The 15717-nt window shown below is 26.4% G+C and overlaps 2 protein-coding genes across 7 annotated transcripts in view; both read left to right on the top strand.

Moving 5' to 3' along the window:
• The window catches only part of LOC107442006 (ADP-ribosylhydrolase ARH3), a 35771-nt gene extending 35066 nt beyond the window's left edge, over window positions 1–705 (top strand). For 3 of the 4 annotated variants that reach the window (XM_071180563.1, XM_016055440.2, XM_071180567.1), the window contains one exon: window positions 151–705. In XM_071180563.1, the coding sequence (XP_071036664.1) occupies window positions 151–351 (201 nt within the window). In that variant the 3' untranslated portion in view covers window positions 352–705. The remainder of the gene's footprint in view (window positions 1–150) is intronic. The other variant, XM_071180568.1, reaches the window with a different exon arrangement.
• A 1546-nt stretch (window positions 706–2251) lies between these two features.
• The window catches only part of LOC107441962 (ADP-ribosylhydrolase ARH3), an 18818-nt gene continuing 5352 nt past the window's right edge, over window positions 2252–15717 (top strand). Inside the window, exons 1-6 of one of the 3 annotated variants that reach the window (XM_043048009.2) lie at window positions 2252–2602; window positions 5187–5292; window positions 8114–8324; window positions 9665–9838; window positions 11380–11476; window positions 14042–14124. In XM_043048009.2, coding sequence (XP_042903943.1) covers window positions 2443–2602; window positions 5187–5292; window positions 8114–8324; window positions 9665–9838; window positions 11380–11476; window positions 14042–14097 — 804 coding nt within the window. In that variant the 5' untranslated portion in view covers window positions 2252–2442 and the 3' untranslated portion in view covers window positions 14098–14124. Of the gene's footprint in view, window positions 2603–5186; window positions 5293–8113; window positions 8325–9664; window positions 9850–11379; window positions 11477–14041; window positions 14125–15717 lie in introns of all 3 variants that reach the window. The other 2 variants (XR_006225826.2, XR_006225827.2) reach the window with 2 other exon arrangements.

Raw genomic sequence — 15717 nt, forward strand, 5'->3', positions numbered from 1 at the left:
CTGTCTATTTTGTTGAAAAGTATTGTTGTATGAAATTTAATTTTCACCCTTAAGTTAGACACCTATCAATAGATAGGTGTATATATGAAATGTTTGTATTTTAATATAATATGTTTGAATTTTAATAATAATAGTTACAATTCTTTTTAGAGCACAAATCCGTTTGTTCGGGCAATGTACTTTGCAATATCAGTTGGCGGTGATACTGATACGATTGCTTCGATGACGGGAAGCATAGCTGGCGCCTATTATGGTATAGACGAAATTCCCCATAATCTCCAGCGCAGGTGTGAGAAAATAGATGAAGTGGTGAAATTAGCTGATGACCTACTAAAAGTATCTCAAGCCTGAATATTATTTGATGAATTTTGTAATGAAAGAGAAAAGGCCCATGTTTTAAATTGGTAACACATAGCTTAAAAAAAACTGGTTATATATTGAACTACATATATGCCAGTTCAACTGTTCAACTAGTCTATTGTACAAAATTATTGCAACTTTTAGCAACTTCAACTTGAACCATAGCAAAGTTTAATCAAGTTGAAAAATGTTTAAATAACTCCATAGTTGAGTTTAATAATTGAGTTTCTGCAGTTTGTTTAACTCAAACTGAATTTTACCACACTCCAATACTTTTTAAGGATGTAGTATATTTATTTGCTGTTCTGTTACTTTGTTTTTAAATAAATCAGAAATTTTAGTTTACCATGCTCATTATTTAACTGAAACTTCAATATAAAATATCTATTTTAAGATATATACATTAAATACTATAGTTTTTCTTCTTTAAACGGAAAATATGAACTGTTCTTTATTTAAAATGGACAAAATACACTCATGTTCAAAACCATGGAGCAACATATTTTAACGAAGAACTCAAGAAATAGTAAACAAAATCAAGCGAAATTTTATCTAACTATTATATCCCACTCATCAACTCCCGAATAGCTCCTCATCATAATCTTTTCTATTTATTAAAAGCCGATATTTCTCAAAAAATTACGTTAATTATGTTAATAAAATATGTTATCATAATTTTATCTAAAAAACATTCTGTTAATATTTTTATCGTAATGAAATAAACAATTACCTTGATTATTAAAACTTAAAAATTATTTAAAACATAAAAATACAGATTGCATGTTTTACTCGTTTCAATTTACTCGTTAATGATATAATACGACAATCTTATATCGCATAGCACTTCAAATTGGAAACGGTTTTTATCTCTCTTAAAACTTATATATTTTTAAAAATATTGATATGGATGATTAACTGAATGTAAACAATAACAAGTTTCCTAAGATTGGAAGAAATTTGGAAAATTTACGGTGTATCCCTCAGCTTATGTTGTGCTTACGAGGCGATATGTAAACAAGCTTACTGTTCAAGGAAGTTTAATTATTGTGAGTTGTGTTTAAATTAACGTGTAATTTTACCATTTATAAGAGTTTTACGTAATTTATAAATTCGAACAGGTGGTGAGCCTAAAACAAAATTAATATCACCGCATAAATAAACTGTAAGGTTTGCAATGATTTCAGTGTTATCACTAATTTGTCTTCATTCGTGTAAAATAGCGCTATTTGTTGTATTTTGGGTAGCATCATAGCAAGCTTATGGAGTCTTCCGAATTCATTTGTTGTTTGTTTTGTTGAAAGTTAAATTGAAAGAACGAGTTATATTGAAAACACTGCAAGTCTAATAATATTTGATGGCACCTTTATTCAAGCTTAGACATAAAAATCAGTCGGAAGTAGTAACCCGGAAGTCGACAATCCCCCTCACTGCAAATTTTGACTCCCAGCATTACCTGCGCTTAGCTTTACACAATCAACCATCCATGAATGTTAAAATTTATATCTTGCATCTCCCCCCCTCCTCTGTCTACACTGAAGAAATCTGCAGTGCTACTGTTAATAGTCAAAAATAACAACGCCCATTATAGGTCGTTGCGTTCGCGAATATGGAACTCTGAGCTACATTACATTTAATATTAAAAGTAAGCATTGCAAAAAAATTTACATGTACTTAAATATATTTTTAACAACCTGAAATTAAAAAGTGTTATAGAAAAGGAAAACGTCTTAACTCATCCACATACGGCTAATCGAAAAAGAAGGAAACAGGAAGATTTTAAACATGGAACGGATGTTCTCCCCGGAAGACGTATTCAAATGTTGCTATCACGAGTTGTAAAGCGCCATCTGTAAATTGTTTTTATTTGAACGTATCAGAGAAAGTAATGTTTAAGCGAAATTTATTTTCCTCAGAAATATTCATGAAGTTTGTAAGCATTTTATCATCAATTCAATTAATCAATCAACCAATTTATTGTTTTTTCTTTACATCCCAATTTTCCGCTAGTGAACATTCATAAAGTTATCTCCTATATTTTAATTGTTATTTTTTGAGATTATTTTAATTAATTACATAAGTGAAATGGCGACTGCCGTGTTAGCAAGTGCTGGTCTTGCTGCTAAATTTAGAGGATGTTTGATTGGTTCCTTGATTGGAGATTGTCTGGGTGCTCCTTTTGAAGGTGATTTTCCTATTTCAAAGAGCGTGCTAGGAAATTTCTTCACTAATATTTTAAATGGAGGTAAATATTTTTTGTAAGATACTCTATAGTTCTTAATAAGACTTTTTCAGAGTTAAATATAATACTACCACTCAATATTTAAAATTTTTATCATCTAAGATAATCATTATTATCAAAATATATTCATAATTAAATTTTATAATACTCAGTAAATAATTGGGCTTTGCTTCCATACAATAAATTGATTTAAGATAAACATTAAAACCCTAGAATTACATAAGTACATATTACATTTTTTATCAAAAACTCCTATTTTGCTTATTGCTAAGTAATTTCTACTAACCTTTTCAAAAAGATTTGATTTTAAATAAACTTCTTTGGTGTAAACAAATAATATCTTTTTTTTTTTTTACCTGTTCGTGTCTCTTACAAGTATATATTTAGTTCTGTAGGCACTAATGACATAGCCCTAGTGTTGAAAAAGATGTTGTTTAATGTATTTTTACTGCCATATTTTCAAGTAGTTGACTTTTTAAGCCCTTTAAAGTGCTATGAAGTTAGAGGTCATCCTTTACAATGATGCATTTAAATTATGTTTAGTAATCTGTTAATTTAAGTAACGCTAATTTAGTTATGTGTGACTTAAAAAAATTATGTATCTAGTCAGGGATATTTCCTTATTGGTACCTGTTTATACCGATTTTGATTGCCAAGGCGCAAAAAGGTTTTATGCACTTGCAAGAAAAACTATGTTGTGGTTTGCTTGGGGGTAACTACAAGTTATGCACTTCAAATAGATCAAATTCTGTGATGCTTCATTTCATTTATATTGTGTTACTGCCTGGTTGTCGTCAAGATTTAATTATTTATTTTTTTTAGTACAGGTACCAATAATCGAATCTTCCAATCAAATCTGTAAGATAAATACTTACAGAAAAAAGTAATGAAATTATAACATTAACAAGTTTTATGTAACAAAATAATAAAGCTCTTTATCATACATCTTTTTAGTTTACTGTGAGAAATCTAAACTGTGAGAAATCTAAAATGTCTCATCAGATGTTTAAGTATCTGAAGCAAGCAGTGTAAATTTGTTTGCATCTTCATCACCATTAAGTTATTTAAGAATTTGTTTTGAAGCAAAAGGGAAATAAGTTAACTAATTCTCAAATACTTCCAAAGTCTACAATTTTGAAGCTAATTAGAGGTTAACTTATATTTTAGAATTTTTTTTTTTTCTTTGTACTAAAAAAATTTAAATAAATATTATAAATTTATATTGATTATTAAAAATACTTCGAAAATAAATATGGAAATAGTGTATACTATATTACAACAGTTATAACAAGAAACAAGTGATATTTTTCTGAAGAAAATACAAATTCTCTGTTTTTAATTTAATAATAATAACAAGGAATTTGATATTAAGACCACCTTTATCTTGATTTGCATGAGATTATTTGAGTCTTGGGTAAAAAGAGAGTAGGAAAGATATTCCGTTATTTAGACTACAAAAATATCTGATGTCTACAATTTTCTTTCATTTCATTTAAACAATTTGCTTTTCACACAGCTTTAGAAAGTACATAAATTCTTAGGCTGCCAAAATATGTTGGAAATCTAGGAATAGCAGCAATATCATAATGCTATGAAGTTTTAATAGTATATTTAAAATATAAATTTATATATCCATGCTGAATAATTATTAGTATATGATGTATTAAATTAGAAACTATATTTAAGAAAACAGAACAAAAATTTCACTTTTTCTTTTATTGTTCTTTTTTTATTTGATAGTTTTTATCTTCTCAAAGAATTTTGAAATAGATTTGTTAAAATATTTTTTTATTATTGTAACTATTTTAAATTTTTATTTTTAATATTGTTATTTTAGCTTTCAAACTATTGAAATGAAAATATTTTATTTTATTGCTACAAATTGCAGGTTTTTTTTTTTTTTTTTTTTAAGTTTTAACATATAAATTCAAATTATAATTTTTTTTTTATTTGCAAACAAGAGAAAAAAATAGTTTATAAGAGTATAATTTTACTATAATAAAGTAACGAAGGAATAAGAGAAATTTGCACCACCAATAATTTAGCTTTTAAAATAAAATTTTACATTGACTTCTTTTAACATATAAAATGAGGGTATAAATAATTATTTGAGTGTTTTGAGAACTTTTTGTTGTTAAAAATTTTTTTTTCAAAGCAACTTCATAACTAAGAGTTTCCATTGAGTCTTTTGGCAACATGTAGGAGTGCATTTTGAGGATAATTATAAAAAAAATTTGTATTTTCTTTTAAACTTTTGCATAGAAAATAGCTTTTTAATATTAAACCTTAAATATTGCTTAGAATATGTTATTTAAGGTATGAATAAAAATATTTATTTCTAAACACAAGTCTGATTTTTTAAGTTTTGGACAGGATTTTTGAAGTAGTAACAGTTTTATCCATGATTAAAACTATCTAAACTTAATCGAAAACTTACATGAATCAAAAATTTACCATTAATGGTTTATTATGATAGTACTGAAATACGAGATTCATTTTGGCTTAGAACTTTTCCATGTAGCTTTATTTTGTATTTTACTTCTATTTTTATTGCTAATTGTTTTTCTCTCACTTTTTATGTTTCTAGAAACAAAGCAAATGTTACCCTATACAGATGATACAGCAATGACGCTATCAGTTGCCAAATCCCTGATAGAAAATAAAAAAATCTGTCCTATTGACTTAGCGAAAAGGTAAACTCTTTTTTATTCGTAAAAAATCGTTTTGGGTCTGAAACTTAAAATGAAGCTCATAATTGAGTTTTTGATGTGGTCAAAAATAGTTTTCTAAGAAGGTTTTCATTTTAAACAAAGACTAGAATAAAAACGATAAATTTAATTTGAATATAAATATAGAAAAGCTTATTCCACAACAAATTAACAAGGTTGTTGCTTTTAAAAAAAATCAGTCCGATTTAAATTAAAAAAATTAAGCCATGACTTTATTTTATTTAAAGATTAAGTCATATAAATATATCTATTACAACTCCTCTGTAATTGGTTTAATACTTCTTTTTGAAACGTATAATTAAAAAATAATTTAATATATGTTAACAAAAATAATCTGATTAACATTAGAAATTTAAAAATAATTGCATTATAAAGTAATAAGAATTATATACTTGTAAAATATGCCAAACTTTTGTAAATAAAATAAAAACATTTTTTTAAATCAAGTTATTAATTACCGTAAACCGGGGCGAGTCTACCCATTTTTTCAGTTTGTCAACTTTCAAGTGGTCAAACTTTTGTAAATATTAAAGAAAAAAGGCTTTTAATAGGTGTTTCGGAATCGCTATTTATCCCTCTTTAAAGCTGTGAAATCGATTTTAGAAAATATTAACAGTTACGCTGTTACTGTATATTTTTATAGAACTGCTGACAAATCTCTCGTATGGGGCGAGTCTACCCATTCTACTAAAATGAATGTTAACATTGTAAATAATCAAATTTTACTATTAAATTGTTATTTTAGTTACTATATAGGATATTTATGAAGTAAAATTCATAACTTTATTATATATTCCATTTTTTTATTCATAAAATAACACAAATTGAGTATTTGATCGATTATCACATTTTGATCACAGTTTTGTTTTTATAATCATTAACATTATAAAATAACATTTTTTTCTGATTATTGTTGATAAAAATAAATTAAAATTAATATAAATTTACAATTAAATAATTAATAAATAATAATAATTAAAGATTATTAACAAAATCGAAATTCAAACATTGGGAATCATGAAAAATCCTTTTCCCATTCTTTTGGGAGGTAATAATAATTTATAAATAATAATTTATTTAACTTGCATTAAATAAAAAAAGTTAATTTTGTAATATAAAAATTGAAAAAATAGGTAAAATAAACATATTTTATATTTACATTTATATTTAACCTATAAATTTTCTTATTAATGATAAATTTATCAATGCAGAATTAAAATAATATACTCAAATTCATTTAAAATGACTTAATTTTAATATAAACAAAGTTCTAAATTATATTATTATGCTTTATTAAAACTAAATACGAATGGGTAGACTCGCCCCGCGAATTCTGGCTTTTTGTTTACAACAGCAAAACTTACATTCTTTTTGTTTTTTTTCATATAAAATTAATGTAATCTTAGTCTTAGATAAGTTTATCACTTAACCAAAGTGAAAATAGTAATAATAATAATATACTTACGGAGCACCAACTAAAAGTTTGCTGATTTTCAATACAAATCTCTCAAAAGACGTTTGAACAGGTCGGTTAAAAAGACACCAAATAAATAAAAACGGATCAAACTACTACAGCGCCATCTTCCTTAGAGTCTGAACTAAGTCCTCCGTCAGTAAAAAATTTTTTATTTGCAATTTAAAATAGGGAAAATTAAATAAAACTAAAATGGGTAGACTCGCCCCTGGATGGGTAGACTCGCCCCGGTTTACGGTATTTAATTTTTAGACAATTTTACCCTAAATAATATATTACATTAAATACACTACTTTCGATGATCAACTGTTAATTTGTTTTATAATTTAGAATGATTATAACTATCCCTCTCTTTTAAAACATTAAAACCACTTTTCCAAAGTAAATCAGATATTTTTACTCCTGTACAAAATAAAAATAAATTACCACTCTCTCTGTTTACTATATTATACTGCACATTAAAAGTACTCAAACTGCGAGTGACAATTGGAAAAATATTTTACTTTACAGTAGATGATTTAATTTATTGTTTCTTGTCTTTGTACATTTTAGAAGCCATTTTTATTAGGTTGGTAGAAATTTAAAGAGAAGCAAATCTTTATATCTCACAACAATAATTAAGAATTAAATATTACGGCTAAGAAACATCAAGTGCTGGGGCATACCTATCATTAAAACCATATAAAATGTACTATAATGAAATCATGTTCCATCATTTTTGCTGTGACACAAAAATTATTCTCGTCATTGCTTTCTTATCTCGATCTAGTAAGCTAAGTGAGAAGCATGAACCATAAAATAGCTTATTTATATTAGTGCAATAAAAATTAACAACTGGATTGTGTATTCCACTGATGGTAAAAAATAATCTCTATTTTACCAATGCTTTTCTAATCAATAGTAAGTTGATGATCAATCTAAATAAATCACTTTGAAATTTTCCCATATATTCCAAAACGTTTTATGCATTTGTTTTCCTTAAAAAATAATTTCCTATTTATTGTAGAATTGATATTATAAGTACTATTATATTATAAATGCCTATTTTGTTTACTAGAATATTTTCTTATTGTCTGTAATCTATCAACTTTTTTCTGGATGCAAAATATAACTTTGTAAGTTTTCGCTATTAGTCTCAGTTATAATAGATTTTATACAATAGTGAATTGTTTACAATTATTTTGCTTGTTATTATTTCAAAATTGTTTCTTGTATTCTCTTCCTTTGACTTTTGCAATTAATTAGTTATATAAATTAATTTTAAAATTTGTGACAAAGCTTTTAAACTTATACTTTCTTTCAATAATACAGATTTGTCAATGTATATTTTGATCAACCAACACGAGGATATGGTATGAATGTTTTGCAAGTCTTTGAAACTCTGAAGGAGACAGAATTTCAAGACGTGTTTCTTCCTGCTAAAATGCAGTTCAATGGATCTGGATCTTATGGTAATGGAGCTGCTATGAGAATCGCACCTGTTGCCTTATTTGCTCATGATAAAGAGGACGACTTCATAAAAGTGATGAGTTTTTTTTATTTAACTATATGATGATTTTTATTATACAAGGTGTCCCAGGACTATAGGGGAAAACTTTAAGGGAAGTAAGAGACTTCACATGGATTCAGAATTGCATAGCAACCAATAGTCGGCAACGTCTTGGGAAAGTAGTATGACAGATACAAGAAACAAAGAGACACATGACTGAGATCATCTAAAATATTCATTGGTCAAAGATATTACATGTGCTGTGGTAGATGATGTGTGAAAATGTCACAAAAGATGTTAAAAGTTTTAACCATTGCTTGCGATGCATGCGTTACACTGTTGTCAACCAATGAAAATTAATAAACATCTAGTGGTCCAGTACAGCTCTCTGGGTACGTGGTATCATCATTCTGCTGCTTGTGCCTTTTCCTCTATCAATTCGTGCATATCTGTCAACTCAGTGTTTGTGAAACGTTACATACTCCTCCTTTGGAGATGACTACTCAAATAACTTCTGCAATGCAGGTCTGTTTCCTCCAATGATCTTGTTATGGCTCAGGGGATAGAGCCTTCACCCTTCAATGAGGCGAACCGGGTTCGAATCCCAGTCGATACGAATTCTGCATCCAACTTGCATCGACCACAGTGCTGACGTGAAATATCCTCAGTGGTAGACAGATCGTGGGTTAGAGTCCCCTTGCCGTCAGACTAACCGTGGGAGGTTCACGTGGTCTTTCTCTCCATGTAACGCAAATGCGGGTTAGCTCCATCAAAAAGTCCTGCACAAAGACAAGTTTCGACCAATACTCGATCCAAGGGTTCCTTTATCTTCTGGATTGGGTTCAAAATTACAAGGCTACGGAGTTGAATGGTGGTAGTCGTAAACCCATAAAATTGGGTTGGCTGTTCAACTACAGTTATAGAATGATCTTGTTAACAACAACATCTAGTGATGAACGAAGACCTTTCTGACCATGGATGGCTATGTAAATCTGAATATTTGTGATATCCTCAAAAGTTTGTCCCAATAATCCTTGGACACCCTGTTTATCCCTCTAGCAGATTTTTTTTTGAGTATTTGAAGCAGATCCTAGTAATATTTGAATAGTTATGTGCAATGATATTCTTTTAATTATATTTAATTTACTGAAGCATTTTCTGTGTGAAATTGTTTGTCTCAAATCTTTGTAACACAGTTTTCTTGCTAATTTTTAAAAAATAAATAATTATTTATTTTAATGTATCAATTATCTATTTTTTATTATTTCTGAAAATGATTTTTTATTTCTAAGTAAAGCTTTTATATTCTTATTCCAGATGTTATCTTTGACTTTGTTCAAAATTAAAAAGTGTCTTTTTTTTTTCCTTGTTAGAATGCAGTGGAACAGTGCTCCTCTGTAACTCACACTCATCCTAATGGTTATAATGGAGCAATATTACAGTGCTTAGCAGTACACTCAGCTCTAAAATTGGATTCTTCTAAGGAACTAGATCCTATAAAATTCATTTCTGAACTTGAAGAAAAGATGAAAAAAATAGAAACACAGGTGAATATTAGGTACGATGGGACTAGATGCAAAGATTTATTGTAGGTGTGAATAGTTAAAGATTAAAGTTCAATTGACTTTCTATGTACATAGTAAATCGTGAAGATCTTAATTTTTCTCAAAGTTGCATTAATAAAATTAGCATACATTTTATTAACAAAATAAAAAAGCAAAATTTTTTATTCTTAACAATATGAGATTATTAGTTTATAAAGTTTTTACTTGACACTTTTTTAATTATGTTATTTTAACATTTTATTTTAATAAAGTATAAATCATTAATCATTTGTATGTAAGCCATCATTCATAAATTTTTTTATTAAAAACTGCCTTCTAATAACGTACATTATACATTTTAACAACGAACAAGAAATTGTGATTTTGATTGAATAACAAAAATTAATTAATATTTTAATGATTTCAAATTATGTTTTTGAGTAAAATTATATTTGGTTAAGGTTTTTACTTGTGTGTGCAAAGTTGTAATTTCACTCAAATAATTAAAGTGTTATTGATAGTTAAAAATTTCAAAGCTAATTTAACTTTTATTCTTTCCCCCAACGAAATTAGTAAATACTATGTATTCCGAATTTTAGTTACTCTCTTGATTTTTAAGGTGTTGAATCTGAATTAATAAAGAAAATATCTTTATTCAGATAGAGAATAGTTGTCTGTCAAATTACTTGAGAGCAAAAAGCAAAGGAATATAATGTAGTGGGGCTATAAATTCAATGACCATCTCATCTTTAATTTTAGGACTTAGGACCACTCTTTATTAAAGCATATAAACACCACAGAGATTGCCAGGTCCTTAAAAAGTTTAAAAGGTGGTTAAAAAAAGTGAGAAAGCAAGATGTATCTTAATTCGTATTCACCCCCTATGCTTAATATTTCCAAATAATAATAAAGAGCTAGTTACAAAATTTTTGGTTTTGGTAATAATTTTCATTTTGTAATTTTAAGATGAAAGCTAATAAAAAGAAATCATTACTTTTTTTATTACAATATTGAAACCACTTTTTTTAATTTTTTAAGGATCCTACAAAACCTACATATTTCATTCCGATTCTACAGACCAACATGTTATCCTTTTTACCTCCTCAAAAGAATCTTACATCTTACCGAAATCTAAAAAATTTTCATATTTTGCTTTCAATATTTCATTATTTTTTGGTCAAAATGGATTGAGTGCATAGTTTAAAATATGCATAAACATTTTTTGAGTCTTTATTCTTAGTACTTTTATTTTGATGTGAGGTTTGTCCTCTATCCTGGACATACCCTATATTATGTATCATAGTTATCAGCAAACTTGAATTTTTTACTTGAAAAAAAAATCAGTAAATTAAGTGTTTGTCATGTTTTTTTTTTATTAAGCCAGACATAAACAACTAATGGAATAAAATAGAAAATGTGGTTATTTGCTGTATAAATTTTATTGCAAAAGTGACATAAATAACATTTTGAATTATTAATTATTTGACTTGTCTATTTATCTATCTTGTGTATTTATCTAAATTAAAGATTAATTTTTTAATTAGAGCAAAACTCCTTACTGTGATAGTTTGAAGAAAATAAGAGAAATTTATCTTAAAAAGCAAGAAGATATGTCATCTGAAGAAGTTGCTAAGTATTTAGGTTTGTTACTATTTTCTTAACTTAGTTGCAACTCTGCTACATCATATTTTAAATGTTTAATTTAAGTAAGCATTTGATTTGATAAGAATTCTGATACTTAAAATTAAAAAAAATATCAAAGACTACAAGGTGACCAAGTTTATACCAAAATGTATTTACAATTGATTATTTTGAGTCTTTACTAAACTTATTATTTTGAGTCTCTACTTATTATTTTGAGTCTTTATTTTTACTAAAAAGTGAATATAAAAATAATTGAATTTTACAGTATTTTGAATTACTCTAGTACAAAAATTAAATATGTTTAACTTTAAAGGTAGATACCATTTCGTGATGCCGTTTAAAAATACATCCAAGTCACATATGCTTTCAGATTATCTTTTTTGATGTTTCAACAAGCAGTTAACAAACATAAACAAGCATATCAGTTAACAAACTTGCTGTGATTTTTACTTTGATTTTTGCATAGGTTGAAGAAACATCTCATATTCTTTAAATATACTATTTAAAAAAAGAAAAGACGTGAACTGCTATTTTCTTTCCGCTTTCTCTTCAAAAATCGAAATTCTTCTTATAAATTAATTGTGTATAGAGTATAAGTATGGTTCTTCTGAACTTATATGCATAATTAATTGGAAAAAGGCTTAGAACAAAAGTTAAATGGGTCAAAAAACATTCCAAATGCTTTGAAATGACCCACTGGTATTGAGGTCTTTTAGTGGACGCTAAAATATTGCCTCTGCAAAAAATAAATAAATGAGATAAAATAAAGGAAACGCATTCTATCTTTATTGAGAATGAATACCAATCATACTCCTTAACCAAAGAAGTAGAAGAGCCATTAAATAATTAAAGTTTTTTTGCTCTTATGTTACCTACCTATTTTATAAATTTGGCTCGCTCTCCATGGGTACTTAAAAAAGAGACTTTTCTAATGTTTTCTGCAGTAATAATAAATTCACACAGAAAAATTCAAACTAAGAAGTAAATTTCAGCATTCAAATCACAAGCATGGGATTCAAAATTGTCCTGTTATTCCAGATTTTCCTGATAAAAATATTTTGTTCCTAATCGTCTTGAGTTTTAACTTTTTGTTCTAACATTGTGTATGTTCAGAACAACTCATTTTGTATTTATAAAAATAGAGATTTTTAAATAATATATTCGAAATATCGATATCGAAGTTTATTTTCAATCCAGCAACTTTTAATCTTAATTAACGATGCTTAAAAATCACAAAATCCAATAATTCAGATTTAGGGACTGTTTGATAATTATATACATGGTACTATCATATAGCCTTAAACACAGGATTCATTGTTTCTAACTTTTTGGAAATTCAGTGGTTTTAAAAAAAATTCAAATAATAATTTTATATAGTCACATTTTTATGGTAATGAATTAATTCAGTGGTCATATGATTATTTATTGTTATAGGCAAATGCAATAACATATATTGTAGGATGGAGTTTAGTAGCTACCCTAATCATTGATTTGCTCTTCTCTTTCTTATTTCAAAAAAGATTATATCATAGAATTTTTAAATGATAAATTGTGGGATCATTCACTAATGTACTTTTGTAAAAATAAAAATGTTATGCAGCATGTTTGTTGTATTTTCGTGTCAAGATTATTGAAACCCAAGCTTTATAATTATTAAATTAAGGAAGTATATAACAAACATTTTTTGTATACATTTTGTATACATTTTTTGTACTATAACTCAATTACAAATTTTAATTAAATATTAGTATGAGGAAATAAACTAATTCATACTGGGTTTTTTTGTTGTTTTTTTAATGCAACAGTACTGTAAAGATTTTCTATACATTGATCTCTAACTATTATGAGTTGTTCCGTGCTCCAATAATAAAGTTATATTGCAAAATATAACAAAGAAATTCTGAAATTAAAAAAGTAATTTATTATTACTCTATATTAAATTCTGCCTTTAAGTAGAGAAAACTATAACTTTTTTTAATTAGTTGTTTGCCTTTTTTAAGAGTATGTAGTCTGTATACTGTTGCAAAAGATGTCCTGAATTTTTCTCTGGTTTACTATGATGATTATATGCAATTATGGTGGAACTGAGGTTGAAACAATCCATCATTTTGAATTAATTAGAATTCATTGTATATCTTATGATAATGCATTTTAACATATGATGTTTTCATCATATATAAATCAATCCACTTAAATTACTGAAGTCATGAAGTTTTAATGATCAATTGTTAAACTTTTGTTTTAAATTTTTCATTAAATAAATATGTTTAAAAAAATAGTCACATTATCTTCTGTTATCATTAGTAATTTTTTATTAAATTTTTTATACTTTTTTTTTCAATTTGGTTATTATATTTTATTTTTTAAGTGACATATTATTTCTCAAGTAAATTGAATTGATGTAATTTGAGAGTTTAAAATTAGGTTTCCTTCCAATCAAAATTTGATTACTTTTAAATAAATAAGAAAAAAACAGAAATGCATAAGAGTTGTAAACAAAATTATATAAATGAAAATTCAGTAATAAACTTATTGATAATAATACTTTTTTTTTCTAAACAGGTAATGATGTTTCAGCCTTGAAATCTGTTCCAACTGCAATTTATTCATTTCTCTGATCTCTGAAACCACTTCCAAATTTTGAGGTGAGCTAAGCTGATTTTAAAATTTATCATAAATTAATATTATATAATGGGTAACTTCACAGTTTTAGAGTTTATCTCATAATTTTTAATTAAATATATGCGAAAAATATGTCTGAAATGTTTTGTAAAAAAATTGTTTCAACAATAACTGTTTACAAATTTTGCACACAGAGCCGATGCTACAATTGAAAGTATTATTTTTTAAAGCAATTTTATTTGTTTATTTTTAATAATCAGGTACAAATCCATGATGTTTTCTTCACAAATTCTGAAATCAATACTTTTGAAGAATGTGTTTTAATGTGTAGTATCCTTTTATGACACACGGCTTTAGAACCCCCAAGTAAATCTGTATTTAAAGTTGTGACATCAGTTTTTTTTTTTTTTCAATAAATTATTAAAATACCCGCAAAATTTGATAAAAATTCCACATTTTTTTTCTTTAAGAAGTGTTTTAGAAGTTAGCCACAGAAATGAAATTAGAGTTAAAAAAATAGTTATCATTTTTTCTCTATCAAAAGTATTGAATAATTCTATCCATCCATTTCAATTAGGTAATTATTATTTAATTAAGAAAAATAGTTTAACTAATGTATTGTCACTTACACAACATGGTAACAGCCGTGTTGGCTTTAACAAAAGTAATTCTCAATTAAACTTTCTGGATAGAAATAAAAAACATTTTAAAAATACTACACAATCTAAAAAAAATATTTCTGCAAAAATAAGGGTGAAAAGGAATTATGACTTATCATAAGAGATTTAATTAATTGTTTAAAAATACAAATATTTTATTGAATCATTTTCTCTTGTAAACGTAAAGGGGGGAAAGGCTATATTTGAGTAAAAATAGTTTAAATTACTCTGCAAGGCAACTTTGCTTTTTTTTTTTAAAAAAAAACTTTCTTTTTTAAAACTACAATTTAAAATCTATAAAACTTGAAAATAGTTATACATAAGACAAAAGTTGATGCATAAATTATAAAAATCACCTTATGAAAACTATACATTATTGGAAAACATTTTAGCCTAATTTTATTCCTAACCATGTTGTAAAAGTTAACTTGCAACATTACTGTAACTGTATTAAACACAAAAAGTCTTAATTTTTATATTCTGTTAGATATTAAAAATTAAAAAGCAAAAGAAAAAAACATTTTTCAATATTGTTGTTTACTCTTTGATTTTTGAAACATCTTACTTCATAAACATACTAAAATATTAATTTCTCCTTGTTTTTATTAGTGCTTATTTCAACTGAAAACTAAATGTATGCTTATTAATTTTTTGAATTAATTAACAATTAATAATAGAATTGTTTACAATTTTTTTTTAAATCAAAACACTACCTTTTTTGCTAGAAGCTTCAACCTGGTCCTTAATTGTCTGAGGCCCTGGAACTATTGTCCTTGTCTTCTACCTCCTTTTCCGTATATTATTTAATGAAATAAAGTTTAACAATTTTAATTGTTTTGTGTAGCACATAAAAAGATAAATTAAAATATTTTTTTTTAAATCAGTGAAGATATATATATATATATATATATATATGAAATAACGGTGTATCCACACCGATATTTTTTAGTTAATTAG

This window comes from Parasteatoda tepidariorum, chromosome 1 (genome assembly GCF_043381705.1).
Source record: "Parasteatoda tepidariorum isolate YZ-2023 chromosome 1, CAS_Ptep_4.0, whole genome shotgun sequence".
Taxonomy (NCBI): Eukaryota; Metazoa; Arthropoda; class Arachnida; order Araneae; family Theridiidae; genus Parasteatoda; species Parasteatoda tepidariorum.